We start from the raw sequence: 20,008 nt of genomic DNA on the forward strand, positions 1-20,008 counted from the left end.
GTGTGTGTGTGTGTGTGTGCCAGCAGGACTAGCTGTAATCACACGATTGTCTGAACTGAGATGCTCCTGCTCCTTTTTTTCCTCCACACTCTCAGTATCGTGTCAAACCTACTGTCTGTTTAGCATATGTCATGTGGTCAGTGTGTGTATGGTGTGGCTTACAAAACCACCTTGTTTTTTCCCCTACTTTAATGTATGATAGTATGTGTTTCTAGTCCGTGTGTGTGTGTGTGTGTCTGTGTGTGTGTGTGTGTGTGTGTGAATGTATGTCTGTGTTTGTGTGTGCGCTTTCCTTGATCAGCGCTGGCTCAGACCTGCAAATTTATGCTGTAACTCCAGTACCTGAGAGGCAGGAGGTTCTGCAGAGGGACGGCGTTCCCAACAACATCAAAAGCTTCTACAAAGTCAACCACATCTGGCGGTTCCGCTACGACAGGCCCTTTCATAAAGGCACCAAGGACAAAGAGAATGAGTTCAAGGTTACACACACTCAACATGACCACACAGAGTACCAACACACTCAACACAGATACACACAGTACCAACACACACTCAAAACTAACACACGCAGTACCAACACACACTCAGAACCAACACACACTGTACTGACATGACTCACACAGTACCATCCATCCAAATCCACTCAGCACAAACACTAACAAACGCTATGCAAACACCAATGAAATGTGAACACTAATCAAATGAGAATTAACTATACAAACACTAATCAATCGCACACATACATACACACACACACATATACGCCTCCTCTCAGGCTCAGGTGTAGGCTCAGTTCTAGTCTTGGAGACTGGAGTTGATTCAGGGCCCAGAGAGGCTAATTATACCGTTTGCCTGTCATGCTCTCGCATGCTCCATTACTCTTAGCGCTGCAGTGAAGGTGTAGCTTTTCACATCAGTCCTGTGGTGGAAAATCCACTGCTGAGATGATGAAGCCTCGGGGTCTTTAAGGGAGTCTAATCACAATGGCAAATACGTTAGCATCCACTCATATTTTGTACAGGTTTTAGATCCTTCCTGACATATGTAAAAATGCACTTGATTTAGTTATTTTTCCATATGATAACAGAAGTAATTAACTGAGGATAAGAAGATAGAGAGCTCACGTTCAGCAGGCTGTAGACTTTGACTGGTTCATTCTAAATGTCAATGAGAGGCTCTTATCTCCTCTGTCTGTGTGCTCAGAGCCTGTGGGTGGAGAGGATGACCCTGAGCCTGGCCCAGAGTCTGCCTGGCATCTCTCGCTGGTTTGAAGTGGAGAAACGTGAATTGGTGAGTGCTACAACCTCCACGTGTCCAAAGCAAAACCCCTTGATTTGTCTGCTGTATGGAGAAATGACCATTCTGTCCCTCTGTGTTCTGGTTGGAATAGTTTATAACGTGCTTCATTAACCCTTAAAGCATTTCACCTGCCAGACCAGATTAACCAACATCCATTCTTTCGTGTTACTGGCATAGAGATGCTCCCTGTTTTTGTTTTTGTTTTTAGACGTGTAGAAAGTGTCGATCTGCTCTGTGTGTGTTGCAGGTGGAGATGAGCCCATTGGAAAACGCAAGTGAAGTGATACAGAATAAAACGCTGCAGCTGAGGACTCTGATAGCCCAGTGCCAGACCAGACAAATGCAGAACATTAACCCGCTGACCATGTGCCTGAACGGAGTCATCGACGCTGCTGTAAACGGAGGCCTCGCACGCTATCAGGAGGTGAGTGTATGTGGAGGCATCTGACTGATATTAGTGTTTTGGATGTTTTGACATGAGGACCAGTCACGACTCTCAAACACACGGTATTTGTGTAACTCCTAAATTATTCTCCTCTATCCCTTCCTAAATGAACTGAATGAGCGTTATAATAAATCTATACCAGGTTGTCGGGCGGACACTGTGCAGCTTTCAGAAAGAAAAGGACATTTGTTAACCTTTTGTGTTCCTTAGTAATTAAAGTTGCAGTTGTGTAAACTCTCTTCCTCTTTTTCACCCTTCCTTATCTCTCTCTATCATTCTCACTCAGCCTCTCTATCCCCATCCCTTTAAATACCTTTAAAACAAAGCTAAAGACTCATCTATTTTCTCGAACTTATGCATGATATAATTTTGATTTGACTTTGTTATAGACATGTAAAGCCCTTTGAGACTATAAACAGTGATATTGGGCTCTAAATAAATATTATTATTATTATTATTATTATTATTATCCCCTTTGAACCCAGTTCTCTCTTTTATGGCCCAGGCCTCCCTGCGTTCAGGACCATTGCACACCAAAACAGAAACTCCTCACTGCAACACCTAACAGACACCAGGCTCGATGTTTTAGCGCAGCAATCCCCAGATCATTTGGTCAAATGCCGATAACGTTTAATTACGAGGGAGACCAGATCACCTCGGGAGGTTAGTTCCTGGAGAGAATGGAATTCAGACCATGCCATAGAACCCATCTGCATTGCTCCACCCGGGCACAAACTATGTAGAACAAAAGAAAAATGAAACTACCTATATAACGTTATCAGGTATGCGTATCGAGCCATAACCCTTTCTATTGTCATAAAAGCACGGTAGGACTTAAAAACAACCAGGAGCCGAGCAGCTAATTGTATGACCATCGGTGTAACTGTGCTGTTTTTAATGGTAAAGAAACCATATTTGGTCTTGTTCGGGAGAATAAAATGTGGTAGATTCGAGTACAGACGTAATTTTACTATTCTTTAATGGGAAAAAGTTATGTACAATTATTTCAACCGAGCTCGAATGAATACTTCCTAAATTCCAAGCAGTGTCTCCTCCCTTCAGGCAGAGACACCCCCAAAAGATTAGCAGCACCCCCTATTGGCAAATCAGATATACCAGAGTCCCTGCTATCCTACAGTCCAGCTACACTACAGTTCAACTTTCAGTTCATCTAAGTTGCGGTTCGGCTTAGCGTCAGTTGAGCTCCGGTTGTATCAGCCGTAATGTAAGTCCGTCTGTTCGGTCCTGCTCGTCTCCAACAAGAATTGGCCCAGGCTCACCGCTACGGAAGATCCGCGACGCTACAAGGGTTAACAGGTGTTACACCGAATTCTGTGACCATCGAAATCTGTGACCATCGAAATCTGTGACCCTAGTGGGCGCTGTTGCTACTGGGCAGCTTCAAATCGCTCGCAAAGACAAGTTCGTTACGCCAACATCGTAAGCTCATAGACTGTAAACAAATAAAGGTGAATGCAGTGTGGAGTTTTTTGTTTACAAATGCTGGTTTATCACATCATGAAGTACGGAAGCCATGAGATGCTGTGGATTTATATTTAATTCCGTTTTCTCGTGATAACGTGTTATTTTCTTTGTTTCCTCCGACATCTCGAAATGTCGAATTATTGGTGTCATCGTCACGAAATGACGAAACTAAATAAACAATTCACCGTTTTCCCGATATATCGCATTAATTGTGTCATTATAACGGGAAAACAAAGTTTCCATAATAAAGGCTTAGCTGAAGGCAACAACTGATTAAACTGATTAAGCTACAGTGGGGTCACATATTCTGACGGCCTAAAGTTGTCAGCGTGAGGTCAGCTTAATCAGTTGTTGGCTCCGTTAGAAATGCACAAATAGGCTACTCTGCAATCAACAGCATTTAATCTGACAATAAGCTAAGCCTTTATTATGGAAGCCTTAAGATGCCATTAGTTCACATTTAAATGCTGACTCCGTTTTTTCGTGATAACACGTTATTCTTCTTTGTTTTCTCGAAATCTCGAGTTATTTAAGTCATTATCACGAAACAACGAAACTTTGTTTTCCCGTTATAATGACATAATTAATGCGATATCTCGAGAAAACGGTGAATTGTTTATTTAGTTTCGTCATTTCGTGATAATGACATCAAAAATTCGACATCTCGAGGAAGGGGGTGCTTCAGAAAGCAGGTTTAGTGAAAACTCAGAGTTAGTTAACTTACAGGAAGTAGTAAACCTCCTAATAGAAGAGCCCTATCGCTTTGTTTTGCAAGGAGAATGAAGCCACAGGACTCTTCTATTAGGAGGTTTACTACTTACTCTAAGTTAACTGAGTTTTCACTAAACCTGCTTTATTAAATACCCCCGAGATGTCGGAGGAAACAAAAAAAATAACATGTTTTCACGAGAAAACGGAATTAAATATAAATCCACAGCATCTCATGGCTTCCCTACTTCATGATGTGATAAACCAGCATTTATTTACAGTCTATGAGCTTACGCTGTTGGCGTAACGAACTTGTCTGTGCGAGCGATTTGAAGCTGTCCAGTAGCAACAGCACCCACTAGGGTCACAGATTTCGATGGTCACAGAAGCCCAGTAGCAACAGCGGCCACTAGGGTCACAGATTTCGGTGTAACACGAAGTCTCGCTAACGGTCTCCTACTGCTAACCTCGGTAACTCCGGTCTCTCATACCTGAACGTGGCTGGGCCTGCTCTTCTTCCTCATCCCTTTTCTCTCCCTCCCTCACCACCCCTTTGTGTGTAAGTCATTCCACAAGAACATCACTCAGATAGCTCTTTTGGTTAAGCGTGCCTCTTACTGTACGTTCACACTGAGAGCGGCGAGAGCGTCAAGAGTCGCCCAAACCTCCCTGCCAACGACGCTGTTGAACACTGTGGACGCTCTGCCGTTGATGAAATAGGCGGGTACAAGTTCCTTCGGAAAGCTTGGTTATGCAAATGTTTTTAAAGGGGCTATAAAGCAAACAAACAGGTCGAGCGGTATCTTTGTGCTGACTGACCACCAGTAGGCTATAAGTTAACCTTATGAGATATTTTAAATGAGAAGGTGCGAAATCGACCGATGACAGAAATAAATTAACAATGGTAATTACATATTTCGTAACAAAATAAACTAATGAAAAACACTACTTAAAAGCTTTTTGTTGTTGTGTGTCTTTTGTGTTAATGATAGGCTAGGTCAAATTCCAGCATGGAGTTTATAGGACACGTTTACTAGCCTTGGTCTTTAATTAACACTAACGTTTGTGCATAACCTACATTACAGAACAACATGTGGAAACCCACCACCGATATAATCAGTTTCTCCTCCATTTTGCTTAGGACCAAAAGTTTTGTGGGAACAATAGTTTATACTGTTGTGTTCTCTACAATTCTCTAGAGCGGAGCACTTCCAAGTTTCTATTGGTTGCCGCCCAACCGCGTCATATCTCATTACCATAAGGTTAACCGAACTTCAACTGTATTTTGACGCCCAAACACCCCTCGCCGCGACGCCCTTTGCCGCGACGCTCTTCGCCGCTTAAAGACGCTGGCTCTCATTGAAAATGAATGACTTCCGGTCACTTTGACGCTCTCGCCGCGCTCAGTGTGAACGTACAGTTAGTGAGTAATCATACTCGCGTAGTTGTTCATTCATACTTAAGGTAACGAGGATATTGTCTACCGTTGGTTGTTTGTCTTCTAGAGAGTAGTTTAGACGCTGCTGTATGTGTGTGTGTGTGTAGCGGATGTGCCTTCATTCAACCTGAATTGCAATTTATTCAACATTAGATTTATTCTGTACCGTCTGAATTTGATCGTTGTATTAAACGTGTACGTTCCTATTCCTACTCTTTGAGTACGTGATAAGTTATCTCCAAGCTACTGAATGTGATCCAGGAACTTAGTTAGCTAGAGGTATTGAATTCGAAGAGTATTATTGTACTTGCGATTTTAATGCTGTTATTTATTATATGTACGGCCAATGAAGAGTTATTCTGAATAATTCCTAGGTTCAGTGTTTAGAGCGCTGAGGTTTTTTTTTGTTTTTTTTTTAGAATATCTGTAATTTTACTGGGTTCGGGTTCCGAAATAAGGTTATGGTTACAGCTAAGTGATTTTAGTATTAATAATATTCTCAGAGGACCATTAACCAGAATTTCCATATACCATTGGCACAACAGGATGTTCTGGTAGTGGGTTTTTTTTCACACACATCTGTTAGATTAAATATTGAAGTTGAAAACATTTGCACAGTCTGTAAACACAGCATGCTGTCATTTGACTCTGTGTGTGTGTGTGTGTGTGTGTGTGTGTGTGTGCGCGTGCGTGAGTGTGTCTGTGCGTGTGCATGTGTCTGTACGTGTATGTGTGTGTGTGTGTTTAAATACATTTTTAAGGCTTATTGGGAGTATCTGTCTGCCTGTAAAATGTAATGAAATTTCACTGCGAAATGAGTGATATCCAGGCTTGTGTCTGTCTGTCTGTCTGAGACCTCAGGGCATATATTGACTACACTCTGCTCCAGCTCCTCATCAATGTCTGCAGCATATGCCTCTTTTAGTTGCCAGGCAACTGCATGTCGACTAGGGGCTTTTTATATAAACCATTAGACAGTCAGAGTAGTCTGCTAGAGTCCTCCTGTATCCCAGCAGGCACTTAACCGTGTGGATGATGGGTTACCACAGAGTTCTTAACTATAAAAACATATTATCCATGTTAATGATAAATATCAGCTTGGTGTATTTTTTAAGTCTCCCAATGAGGAGATATCCTGTTGTCATTCTTTTTCGTTATCCAGCAGAATAGCAAACTCACCGCTATTGCCATACAGTCCATTAACCATCAGTAAGAAGACGACAGTGACAGCAGACAGTTATGACAAACTGACTGACAATCAAGTGCACACTTCAACTCTCTATTTCTTGTACTATCATTTTGTCATAATTAAAGACTGCAGAATGAAAAGCCTGATAAAAGAGCCTTGGCATTTTCACTGATAATTGTCTTCAGCAGAAAACTCTTTTCTATAGCCTTGAGTCAACAGAGTGATTGGTTTTCTAAGGGAAATCAGTTTTCTCTCTGCCCTCTCCCCTGTCCTTACTCCTGCAGGCTTTCATTGCTAAAGATTACATAGCCAATCATCCAGAGGATGCCGACAAGATCACACGCCTCAGAGAGCTCATGATGGAACAGGTCAGGACATTGCCACTGCCTCTGCATGCACTGGGTTTCTTTTAAAATATGCCATTTCACATGTAGATAAAGCTCATATCTATGTTTCATATGTTTAACTGGAGAAAGTGGTGGACATCTTTGTGTTTAAAACTGATGATGAAATTTAGTATGTGTAATTTCTCAGCAGCATAGCGCTCAGTACCTCAGATGGTTAGTGTAGGGTACGGTTCACTGAGAAGATAAAGAGAAGAGAAAGGTTGAGGTCATTCTCTCTCTCTCTCTCTCTCTCTCTGTGTCCCAGGCACATATTTTAGAGTTTGGCTTGGCTGTACATGAGAAGTTTGTACCTCAGGACATGCGACCACTGCACAAAAAGCTTGTCGACCAGTTTCACATGATGCGCTCCAGTCTGAGAATACAGGTGAGTCAGGTGTGGATTTTACACCTGCTCTCAAAACACCTGCTAGTCAGAAATGAATATGAATATATTTCACAAATGCTTTCACCTGGGCAGCACCAGACTGTGTCTGTGCTCTTCTTCGGTAAAGTAGCCCAGTCTGTGTGAAGATCTCACTTTGGCATGGAGAGCACTGATAACTGTGTTCTTCTCTTCTCTTCTCTTCTCTTCTCTTCTCTTCTCTTCTCTTCTCTTCTCTTCTCTTCTCCTTTCTCTCAGCCACAGGAGTTTCCTGTGTACATGCGTGTAAGCCCACTACACTTCACCAGTGGCAGCCCCCGCACCTGCCGCATGCCCATTCCCAACACTATCAGTCCAGATGGAGGGGGGCGCATGGTGGCCAGACACAGGTGTGTGTTAAGTAATAAAGCTTTGGATCATGCTCAGATTGTACAGTGTGTGATTGTTGAGGCTGAAACTCATTGGGGGGAGACTTTGTCTTAAGTGTGTGTCTGTGCTCAGTCCCCTCAGTTACCCGGCCGTCAACCGCTACTCCTCATCCTCACTGTCATCACAGGCGTCCAATGAAGTGAGCAATATCACTGGCCAATCAGAAAGCTCTGATGAGGTTTTCAACATGCAGGTAGGTCACTCAGGTCACCTCGGTTCCTCGGACATGGAATGACAGTGAAACTCCTCACACCAGACTTACAGTTTTCAGAATGACACATCATCTCATGACAGATCAGATTAAAAGTTTAATGTCTTTACCTCAGAAAGACACAGCTTGCAGGCTACACATCTAGGACAAAGATATGCAATTAACTCTCTTTTCTCTCTTTTTATGTAATTCCTCTTATTTAGACAGAAAATGCTTAAACTCATAAAATTTGAGAGACTTGGAGAGTTTTTTTGCCTTACCCTTGCTCCTCCTTCTCTCTCCCCAGCCAAGTCCATCTACCTCAAGCCTCAGCTCCAATCATTCAGGCTCACATAATGTGACCAGTTCTGCCCCCTCCAGCACCAGAGGTGAGTGACAGCAAGCAAACCCCATACACCATGCCTCCCCCTTCTCACATACTACGCCTCCCCCCTTCCCACACACCACGCCTCCCCCTTCTCACATGCTACGCCTCCCCCTTCCCACACACCACGCCTCCCCCTTCCCACATACTACGCCTCCCCCTTCTCACATACTACGCCTCCCCCTTCCCACACACCACGCCTCCCCCTTCTCACATACTACGCCTCCCCCTTCCCACACACCACGCCTCCCCCTTTCCATCAGACCATGCAAGCTTTGTCTGCCTGGCAGGCTAATGGTGCGTTCCATTTGAACTCGGAAGTCGGAGTTTCCGAGTTCCCAGTCAGAAATTTCAACGGGAACGCCCCCTGAAGTCGGATTTCCAACTTGGAAAGTCGGAGGAACCTCACCAACCCTGACTCACCAACCAATCCAAGATGGCTGCCCCAGTAGTGAAGTAGTGAAAGCTGTAGTAGTTTACTGTTTACTGGCACTTCTGTCTTAGTTGTGTCTTATTAAATTAGTCGTACATACAGTACGACTGTGAACATGTTGCTACAGTGTTTGTATGCACAAAATACCGCTTAATGCGTTGTTATCAACTGGTATCAACTGGTACTCCAAGTTCCGACTTCCGAGGCAAACGGAATGCAGCATAAGAACACACAGACTATGCAGGAATTGTATTAGTAATTATTAAAAGAAATTAAAAATCTTTTTGAAAATATTGAAAAAAAAATATTTCTGAGCGGAGCAGGAACGTCTAATATAGCTATAATTGTTCTAAAACCTAAAGTTTCTTGGGGGGATTCTTATTTAACAGATATGATTTAGTGACAATGTCTGTCCTGATTTCAGAATGTCATATAGTCTGTGTGTGTGCGCATGCGAGTTTCCCTCTCTCTGTGCCAGTCCTCTGACTGCAGCATAGTGCCCGGCTCAGGAAAGCATTTACAATTTACAATTTTACAATTTAGCATTTAGCCGACGCTTTTAGCCAAAGCGACTTACAATCAGTGCATCAGTCAGATTCCTAATACCTCATAAGCAGACATCGCTAAAAAGACTGAGCGTCAAAGACTGAGCGTCATTTAGAGTATTAGTCCTGACTGATTACACACGTTCTCTCACACACACACGCATACACTCACATGTGCTGTCTTGTCTTGTAGCCTCTCCCTTACCATCCGACAAACACAAGCATTCGAGAGAAAATGCCTGTCTGTCACCCAGAGACAGGCTCTGCACTGCCATCTGTTCCAGTCCTCTGGATCCATCTCAGGTAAATCTGTTCTCTCAGTTACACAGGTAAACCTGTTCTGTCAGGTAAATCTGTTCTCCCAGTTACACAGGTAAACCTGTTCTGTCAGGTAAATGTGTTCTCTCAGTTACATAGGTAAACATGTTCTCAGGTAAACCTTTTCTCTCTGTCTGATTAGTTCCACATCAGTGCACAGCTGTAGCACAGAGACTCCACTGTCTGCTCTGAACCCTCAGACTGTCTTATAATGCTATTTGACTCATTACTTTTAGCATAAAAACTCCTCTGATGAAGTCACAGTAAGTAATTGCAAAAGTATTCTGTCACATGGTGTGATGAGGGACAGAGTATACATCTGTAAACATCTGGAACAGAACCTGTCTTTTCAATCAAACTCTGCAAAGCTGGTGCACAATTCAAACACACACAACTAAAGCTGCCAGGGGCTGAGTTTTACTGTCTGTTTCCATGTCTTCAGAGAGTAATGCCCCTCCAGATAGTGGACAGCACGCTGCCCCGCTGTGAATCTACCACGCCCTCTGCTGACACAGGTACAACCTTTACGTGCCACGATGGGCTTACTATATATGACATTTTTATAATATAAATAAACATTGTGAAAATCTCCATCCATACTGAAACTAACCATCCATGTGTTAGTACAACAGCTGGTTGGTAATATGTTCACAACCCTTGGTTCGATTAGCTGATTTAAATATTGTAGATTTTGCTTTTTTGTTGCCTTGCTTGAATTGTCTTGCTTGTTTTACACACAAATAACTAATGAAATATTTTGTCTGATGTGTTATTTTGGGGAAAGGTAAATGGACTGGGTCTGCCCCACTGTGGCTCTGTAAGGCTCTGGACAGTTGATTCATAGCCTCCATTCATGGCAGCACACCTGCCCATAACAGCACACACTGCATTTTATCTGAAAGTGTGTAATAATGCAATACAGTGTGTGTGTGTGTGTGTGTGTGTTTCTCTGTGTGTGTTAACAGCTCCTCTGGTGAAGAACGTGAGGTCACTGTCTCCAATTCCAGCAGTGCGGTCTCCTCAGAAGGTGAACTAACTCTGATCCTCTCATCACAGTGAAACCCAGTGTTTATGGATATGAACAGGCCTGCAACAGCATGCAACCAAATGCCTCACGTTACAAAAAACAAAACTGTACAAAACAAAATAACAAACAAAATTGCTAGACTGAGTCAGTTTTTCATCATTCTTTAATATGCTCTTTAATATTGCTGTTGTCTCCAGATAGCTGCACCTCCTCTGACTCCCTCTCCCACTGATGGCCTGCCCTCGAGCAGCCTTGTGTCGAACTCCCCAGCATGGTCTGGCAGCTACAGCAGCGGCATCTCCTCTCTGAGTCGCTGCAGCATGTCCGACACCTGCAGTGTGGACCCAGCACCCCCTGACGCACCACTGCCCCTACCCGTCTCCAATGAAGCTCCTATCCGCCGAGGGAGTAAGACTCCCCCACCTTACAGCGTTTATGAACGCAACAATCCGCGACGCACGACTCCATTGCCTTATAGCCTGTCTGTGCCCTCTAGTGCCGATAACCCCACTCTGCCCAAACCCCACCTTAGTCGCACGCAGAGAATCAACTCTGAGCCCCGTCAGAGAGCTGTGCCCAGGAAGGTGTCCCAGCTGTAGGAGTCCTCCCTGTCACACTTGTGTGTGATTATAGTTATGACAGTAATGTCACATTCATTCAGAACAGTTCCCCATCATAAACAAGTAGACCACATTATGTTATATGGGCTGACTGAACTGTACTGACAATGGAATGAAGCACATTCACCTTTTGGAATGAATCTCATGAATAAGATGGTGTTTTGTTCACCTGAATATTCTGAGTGTGAAGAGACAAAGCACATTAGAAGGTACCTGACAGTACTTTTGCTTTTCTGTGATATAAAGCCATTCCTGATTATTTATGGATATTTATCAGAATTGTTAGGTTCACAGTTGGAGATATTGGTATGTCATCTTGCTAGGGATGGGCCTTAATGATGAGGGTCTGAATAACTTAAACTTAAGTTTACTTTGTTTGTCCACACAATGGGGAAATTTGATCTCTGCATTTGACCCATCCCAGGTAGTGATGATGAACATGCAAGCACACTTTAAAAGAAAAAAAAAAATGCAGCCGTGGTCTAAAGTTTGGAGAACCGGGCTTGTGATTTGAGGGTTGCCGGTTCGATTCCCAGGCCCAACATCCACAGGCTGTGTGCCCCTGAGCAAGGTACTTAACCCTAATGCTCCCCAGGCGCGGAGGAATGCTGCCCACTGCTCCTGCGTCTGTTGTGTGTTCACTACTGGTGTGTTGGATGGGTTAAATGCAGAGACAAATTCACTGTTCACAGTGTGTTTGTGCTCTCATGGAGACTTTACTTTACTTTACTTACACACACACACACACACACACAGTGCAGTGCCCAGGGAACGGTGGTTCATTCACCTGCCCCCAAAACTTCTGTTTTGGTTTCGGTTGCTGGGATGGAATTAGACCACTCATGCTTGCATTGGCATGTCTTTTAAGAGGCATACAGTCCACTCTCAGAACATTGTTACTGAAGAGCCATGAAGAGATTAGAAACACAACATTTAAAAGGGCATTTTGGGTAACAAAATCCTCAGATCTGGCAGGTCCATATCCTATTCAGAGTGAAATTCTGCAACTGACATGTTTTTAGCCAAGTATTTTTGATAGACATACAATTTCTGTAATTTGTAAAGTATTTCCTTGTTTCCAATGTAACAGTGTTTTTTGGCCTTTAATGGATAAAGATTTGCAGCTCATCCCACTTTTGTACCCTCTAGAATGATGAAAAAGGTGCTACATATCTCTTAGTGTCTCTTTACAAAGTAACCTTGTATCTTACAAACTCTGTCTGACCGTGATGTATGCCCTGTAGTGAATCTGTGTGGTCTCTGAGTATCGTGCCAAAGAAACATGAACTTTAGAGTTTAATGTAAGTGAGATTAGTTAGGGCTGCTTTACTAAAGTAAGCGTGACGGCTTGTGCTAACAATGTGCGCTTTGTGTCCAGTTTGCAGAAACATAGATGAAGTCAGCATGAGGCATGTACAAGACAAAGCAATATATCCACAGTACTGGGGTGAGGCTGGTGTCACACCTCAGCCCCACCCACAGCTGGTCACATGGACTGGTGTAGGGTTAGGTTCACTGAGTCCTAAACCACAGCAGTGTAAAAACAGGTTTTTCATAAGCCCAAAGTCCAGACTTCCACACTCCATTTGAGATCAGTCCTGTCCATGTGACTCTATGACTTCTGTTTACAAGACATTGATTTTTTTGTGTTCATTTCTGTTTGATAAAACCATGTCAGATGGCCAAAGGCCTCTGTTAACAGCATCATAAACGACAAGTAACAGCTAACATCGTAAGCAACAGCAATGACAGCTCTGAGGCATAAAATAGAAAAAATGACTTCTCTAATATTTGGACATACTTGTTCTCAGTGGGGCGGCATGGTAGCGCTGTGGCCTCACAGCAAGAATGTCCCAGTGTGGAGGTTGCATGCTCTCCCCATGTCTGCATGGGTTTCCTCCGGAAGCTCCAGTTTCCTCCCACAGTCCAAAGACATGCAATTCAGGTGGACTGGAGATATTAAATTGCCCCTAGGTGTGAATGTGTGCATGAATGTGTTTGTCTCTATGTCTGCCTGGCGACCTGTCCAGGGTGTTTCCCTGCCTTTCGCCAGTGAACACTGGGATAGGCTCCAGCACCCCACAACCCTAATTACAATGTGCAGCTTAGAATGAAGGAATGAATGAATGTTTTTAATGGTTAGAAATATTTCCCAGAATTCATTGAGGCAAGGTCAGAACGTACAATGGTTGTTGAGAGATATTTGGAATGTTGATCAAACCAGTCTTTTTATTTCTGAAGGGGGGAAAAAAACCTTTTTTAGTATCTGTGTATTTCTCCAGCATTACACCATGCGTTTGTTTCACAGATACAGTAACATGTGTTGCCCCAGACTGAACTCTGTTTGATCTGTTTGAGGGTAAAATAATGTTGTAAAAGCACAAATGCAAGAAAAGTTTGGTCCAGATCATTTCAGATGACAGGGAGGGGCAGACAGAAGGGACAACAAGCACAGATGGTTGCATTTTCCTTTTGACAAAGACCAGTCTGTTTCCAAGGCCACAAGCAATTACTGTCAAGTCCTCACACCTTCCTTTTACTTACAGTTCACTTCTCACACCCTCCCTTTACTTATAGTTCACTCCTCACACCCTCCCTTTATTTGAGATATTCGATTATATTAGAGATGTAAAACAGCAGTTTGTTTTTAAGGATCACATCTCTGATAAGGTGCAAATTCAAAATCTTTTTTTTTTTTTTAAAAAGGAAAACCCAGACAGCTCCATCTTTTTGTTTACACAGAGCTAAGTAATTTCATAAGCATTTAGTTGTTTTCTATACATATTGCTGTAGTAAGATGTTCAGGACAAATGATGACTTTTCTTCTATGATTATTGCATGTGGACAGTTTTAGTACAGGCAATGTGACTGTGTCCAGACAGACTACTGACAGCCAATCACACTGGATCAGTTGTAATTAGTCAGTTCTGATTATCCAGTGGCCAGTCGACAAGTATTCTTGAATGTTTCTCTTATGAATTAGTTTCTATCTTTTGTGTTCATTTTTTTTTACTTGTAAAGTTGTAAATTACACAATGAGATAAAGGTATTCCATATAGTCTGTGACCACTTTTGTACAAATGGTGTTTTTATGAAAATGTAATCAAGTCATAGCTTTGAGTATTGCAGTGACAATTTTTTAATTGTAAATGTTTAATATTTGCCATTAACTGAATAAAACTCAACTAATTTAGGAGGCGTAAGGTTTTATTAATGTCAAACACAATATTTATGTTAAGCATTCGCTTTCCAGGACTCCATTCTCTCTCACTTCTGTCACATTTCCATAGTTTTGTTAATAGATTCAACGCGATAAAACAGGATGAATAGCCTTATACTGTGGTGGGGTTTGACAAGCGCTATGAAATCAGTGGTTTGAACTTACTCTCGACGTTGATGTCACTTCAGCGTTTTGGCGGTTCGGCTCTGCTTGGACATACTCAAAAGAACCCTTATTCGGTGCTATATAGTCGAACCGTTCCATTACACTCTGCTAACATACCATTCAACACGCTGGGTCCGGTGTGGTATGAAATATGGAGCGGTATGAAATATGGAGCGGGTACATCCGGTTAACCATTTTCACAGAAAATACGCCAAGTTCTGTCGACAATACAACGGCGCATTGCAAAATCAAAGTGGGGAAATTAATTAATTAAAATATAGAAGCAACACGATACCTAATCGCTAGATTTACTACCAAACTGCAAATTCACGACAATAATTCTGTTCGTATAGTCATGTAATGTAATCCCATAGCGTATCGTCTACTATTAGTTTATTGAGCCAAGGTAAAGGGGCAAAGCATCGCTTATCTGTATTAGCGGCTCGGTTAGCCAAACGTATTGTAAATGGATTAGATACACCACAAAAGTGGGATTTCTTTCTTTCACACTTTACTTTTTGTAAGTATGTTGTATCTTTAACAGCCGTTCACAGTTGGGTGCCTCCAAATGTGATAGTTTACATTAGTAACTGTAGACAGAATTTGACGCATTTCCTGTGGAAATGCCTAACCGGATGCACCCGTTCCAAATTTCGTATTGTACGGGCATTAAGACCTTGGGACGTATGCGCAGATACTGTCGTGAGCAAGGAAGCGACACACAAGCATGCAAAAATCAGCCTAGGTGAGTAAAATGGTCATACACGTCCGGGTTAAGAGTGTCAGTGGAACACACATAAACGATGAAAGTGACCTTTGAATTATATAGTGAGATACATCTTAATAAAAAGAGGAAAATATAATTATTGGTGCTTTGTTGAAAGACGCCCACTAACCATGTGGATAACAAGCAAGGATAAGAAAAAGCTTCAATAAATTACTCATTAACATTTCAACGAAACTTTCCCTCTATATGCGAAGGCTATATAGTAACCGATGAGGTTCTTAGAAAATTATTGTCTCGTCAATAAAAGAGACCTTCGCGTAATGTTATTCCTCCGTCATTAACATGCGACCGAGCACTGAACATTTTACCTCGTGTTAGTGATTGGCAGCACTACGTTGCACTGCCGACGAGCTTTCGTTTATATTCAGACTGTAGTATACATTTCTGTTTTGAAATTACACCGTTGAATATGAGATTAACAGCATCAGTTTTTAAATGTCGTTTCGTCAATTATTTTGTCGATATTGACGCGATTTGACATCATGGCCGTGTGACGGTCAACCTACCAACGCAGAACGTTGCCCTGGGCATGGGTACACTTCATCTGTCTGAAAGTGTAGGCTCAAGACGAGAGGATGTAATTATAAGAACTTGGGGAGTTTAACAAAAATAGCAGGCTGTGTGTCAAAGAGTGTGTGGTGTTCAGCAGGCTCAGGGGTAAATAATAGTATTTCACAGCTCACAGTGGGAAGGGATTACTGTGAGAAGTGCCTGCCAGCCAGGACTTGGCAGGGTTAGCTGTCTTGCCTCAGATTGATTTTAGCCTCTGTGGCATTTGTATATCTGTTCGTATTCCTATTCATATTACTCATGCAACTGGTGTGTATGTTCACTGTTGGTGAGTTGGATGGGTTAAATGCAGAGGACAAATTCACTGCTTACTGTTCACAGTGTGTGTGTGTGCAATCACAGAGATTTACATTTACATTAGTGAACAGCTGAAATGATGCAGATAAGTCACTTTGTGATAGATGCAGGAGAAATTAGCAGAACTGCATCTCCATGACTACTGATAGATGACAATTCTGGCCCTAGTCTGACAAACAGATAATCCACTCTGGCCTTTCAATTCAGATTCAGATCAGGTTTTTGTTTTTTCCTAATCCCTGGTAGTTTATTAATGCTGTTGACTGGACTCAGGGTGGTCACTGTTGACTGACAGGTAAAGTTAAGGTTGAAATTCTGAGACACCTGGATCTCCAGGGAGCTAAAATTAAAGTTAAAACTAAGGGAATTAAAATTCTGTCTCCCTCAGACAAGCACAATGAACAATGCTAGGGTGCCCATCTCTGTAAATGAATGAGTATCTGTGTCTTCAATCTAGAATCATCTCAAACAGAAAAGAAAGTAGCAGCGGTTACAAAAGTCCAGTTCAGTTATTCAACATATGCAGCAAAAAGCTCAGTAACAGTAACCAAAATCACAGATGTGGTGACGTTATGTGCCTCTCTTAATATTTATTACTTTTTTAAAAATATATTTGAAGTCACTTTCATTTAAAGTTTGTAACCTTGTGAAAAGTCACTGTAATATTATTATTATATGTACTGTAATATTATCACTTATTTTATAAAATTCATGTTACTTTTTCTTTCTTTTGTTTTTAAAGTGTTGCTGCGCCACAACCTAACCACATGTTTGTGACTGTTTTTCAGGACACTGAAAGTGTCTGAGTAGCATTTTTGTCAGAGTGAACCCTGTTTATTTATTGAACATTCAGCACAACAGTGGTTTTGACAGAGTCATAATGGTACTATCACTGGAGAAAACATTATTCTAATTTTTTCTAAAAATTCTTTATATTTTGAAAAAGAGAGAGATTGCAGGTCTTTCATCCGGTTTCTCTCTTACACCCTAAAATAACTGTCTCCTGGACAGCTGATATCTGTTGGGAATTGTAAAGTATGCTGGGCAGACTGAGAAGTACCATAGAGGCAGAGCAACAGGATTCTTTGGAAAATCTTGTAGCTCTAGTTGTATGACATTGTTCAAATATAGCAAATTAATATGAAGAGCAAGAGGAAAAATGGAAAGGAGCAGCAGATCTTAGAACCCAGACATCTCCACACCAGTGTAATACTATGGAATACAGTGGAATGACAGGCTCTAGTCATCCTGTTTGCAGTCAGTGTAATGTGGTGCATGGAGTAAGCATTGACTGTGAGAGTTTCTTGGTTAGACAGACACCCTGAGCCAAAACCCAACACTGCCCTGCAGGAGAACAACTATAGAGCATCCCCACTGGACAGTTTTTAGTTTTCACCTGTTATCCTGCTAACTGAGAAACCTTGCAATACATTATTTAACTGCTGTTACATTTGACTCTTCTAGAGATAACTGTAATGAATTTAATGTAATGATAGGCCTTCACTAGTTTTAACCTAATGATAATGTCACGATAGGCCCTCACTAGTTTTAACTTAATGATAATATAATGATAAGCCCTCACTAGTTCTAAGGAGAAAACACGATCCAGACTAAACCCAGGGTTTCCTTTCCCTCAGTTCTGAGATTTCTGTTTTGTTTGTATTGACTTCATCTTCACAGTATTTCAGAAATTTCATGAATCTGGTGTATTTATGCAGACAGAGCAGTTTGTGCAATTTGGTCCTGACTGATAAAGCTGCTTTACACCAGGGGTCATTTTTCTCTTTTGTCTCTGGTTGTGCAGTGGAATTCACATTCATGCACAGAACTAACTATCACTATTTTCATGCTGGTTGAAAAAAAAAAAAGACATCTGAAGAAAATGTTTCTCACTTAACGTTGGCTCTGCGAGCAAACTCCGTGTTTATGAGTTTAAGACCTATGTACAATGATTTAAGTATTGAATTAGCAAAGACATTTTTACAGCAGAGAAAGCTGATTTAGCCTGGTTGGGGATGCGCCATGCAGGAGAACAGCGAGAGGAATGAACAGATGAACTTAATGTACTTAATGGCATATTAAACAACCTATAAAATGTAATGTACAACCTGTAAAGCAGTGATGATATTTTGTTGTTGAGTGAGAGTGTGACTGTGAATGTCTCATTAAACACAGGTGATGGCGTGGCAGGCAGGAGTCGGCCGGAAGTACTTTAAGGCATTCGTCAGTGGCTTTTTCGTGGCAGTGCCTGTGACTGTGACCATTTTAGATCGGTTGGCTTATGTGGCACGTGTGGAGGGAGCTTCCATGCAGGTGAGCTCTGCTAATCCAAGCTCAGTTTTTTTTCTTCTCTCTTTTTTCCTTTGTTTTAATCTCTCAGTTGCTATTTTGAAAATAATTTTTCATGTTTTATGACAGTGCTCTCACAGCCAGTGGGCTTCTAATGATTGTTGCTGAAATGAAATCACAGTGGACCTTGCAATGCACAATTCTCCTAGAATATTCAACATTCCTGTGTTATCTCATTTCAGCCAGAATCAAGGGAAATGCGGGAAGTCACTTTAAACATTATTTAAAAGTTTGTTTTATCTTTACACATACAGCTCTTAAAACACAAAGATGATCTAATATACAGATGGAAGCAGGTATGTCCAGCAAAATAATCTTTTACATAGCTAGTGAACAATAAGTGAACAAAACAAATTTGCTTTTGTCCATTCATAGAGAGGTCATGTGTTTCTGAACCTCTCTGTTTTTTTTTCATCTCCACTTATGGTGGCATATTTACCATTGATTCAGCTCAGCCTATTCTCTTTTTTCAAGTCCCTGTAGTCCAATGTGTAGACAGTGTATAAAGTGTACACCAGCGTAGTGTGGGAAAATAGGTCTAAATAAAGATGACAGAGTAACCAGCTGCAACAGATAAATTCCTTGTCGCCTCACAGCAAGAAGGTCTTGGTTTCGATTCCTTTCTGTGTGGAGTTTGCATGTTCTCCCCGTGTCTGCGTGGGTTTCCTCCGGGAGCTCCGGTTTCCTCCCACAGTCCAAAGACATGCAGGTTAGGTGAACTGGAGACACTAAATTGCCCCGAGGTATGAATGTGTGTGTGAGTCTGTTTGTCTGTGTATCTGCCCTGCGATGGACTGGCGACCTTTCCAGGGCGTTTTTCACCGCCTTTCACCCTATGAGCGCTGGGACAGACTCCAGCACCCCCCACGACCCTAATCAAGATAAGTGGCTTAGATAATGAGTGGGTTAGGGAGCAGCCGTCAGGATGTTTGTTTGAGAAGGACAGATAAAAGATATTCTGTCAATTGACCTGGCAGGCATGAAATGGCTCATCCAGATGAGACTTACTGATTCACTGACCCTCTGTGTGTACTGCAGCTGCCTGTCTGCATACATGCAGCCCGGTCACTGCAGACAGATGATCTGATACATGGCCACAAACATAAAGAATTAAATGAATTGATCATTTTTCAGTTTTTTGTAAATATTAAGATGTTGTTATTAAAGCCACAGTCAAACATTCTCATCTTCCATCACTGTTTTGGGAACCAAAATACAAATTGCAAAAACAGTCAGATATGCAGTAGACTGTGCTTACTTATGAAATCTTTAATGAGCTTGCAGGTTTTTTTTTTTTTATATTGTTCCTGTAGAAACTTGTAATTGAGAGGCATGCTATGT

The 20,008-nt window shown here is 41.9% G+C and overlaps 2 protein-coding genes across 2 annotated transcripts in view; both read left to right on the plus strand.

The window, feature by feature from the left end:
• The window catches only part of dock4a (dedicator of cytokinesis 4a), a 61,557-nt gene extending 50,299 nt beyond the window's left edge, over positions 1 to 11,258 (plus strand). The window contains exons 41-52 of the mRNA XM_030765241.1: positions 313 to 479; positions 1,204 to 1,290; positions 1,547 to 1,723; positions 6,849 to 6,932; positions 7,216 to 7,335; positions 7,591 to 7,721; positions 7,834 to 7,954; positions 8,259 to 8,340; positions 9,508 to 9,617; positions 10,075 to 10,147; positions 10,598 to 10,659; positions 10,857 to 11,258. Of these exons, the coding sequence (XP_030621101.1) occupies positions 313 to 479; positions 1,204 to 1,290; positions 1,547 to 1,723; positions 6,849 to 6,932; positions 7,216 to 7,335; positions 7,591 to 7,721; positions 7,834 to 7,954; positions 8,259 to 8,340; positions 9,508 to 9,617; positions 10,075 to 10,147; positions 10,598 to 10,659; positions 10,857 to 11,258 (1,616 nt within the window). The remainder of the gene's footprint in view (positions 1 to 312; positions 480 to 1,203; positions 1,291 to 1,546; positions 1,724 to 6,848; positions 6,933 to 7,215; positions 7,336 to 7,590; positions 7,722 to 7,833; positions 7,955 to 8,258; positions 8,341 to 9,507; positions 9,618 to 10,074; positions 10,148 to 10,597; positions 10,660 to 10,856) is intronic.
• Positions 11,259 to 15,334: 4,076 nt separating this feature from the next.
• Positions 15,335 to 20,008, plus strand: part of immp2l (inner mitochondrial membrane peptidase subunit 2) — a 77,535-nt gene continuing 72,861 nt past the window's right edge. The window contains exons 1-2 of the mRNA XM_030794402.1: positions 15,335 to 15,409; positions 18,494 to 18,631. Coding sequence (XP_030650262.1) covers positions 18,497 to 18,631 — 135 coding nt within the window. The 5' untranslated portion in view covers positions 15,335 to 15,409; positions 18,494 to 18,496. The remainder of the gene's footprint in view (positions 15,410 to 18,493; positions 18,632 to 20,008) is intronic.

This window comes from Chanos chanos, chromosome 2, assembly GCF_902362185.1.
Source record: "Chanos chanos chromosome 2, fChaCha1.1, whole genome shotgun sequence".
Taxonomy (NCBI): domain Eukaryota; kingdom Metazoa; phylum Chordata; class Actinopteri; order Gonorynchiformes; family Chanidae; genus Chanos; species Chanos chanos.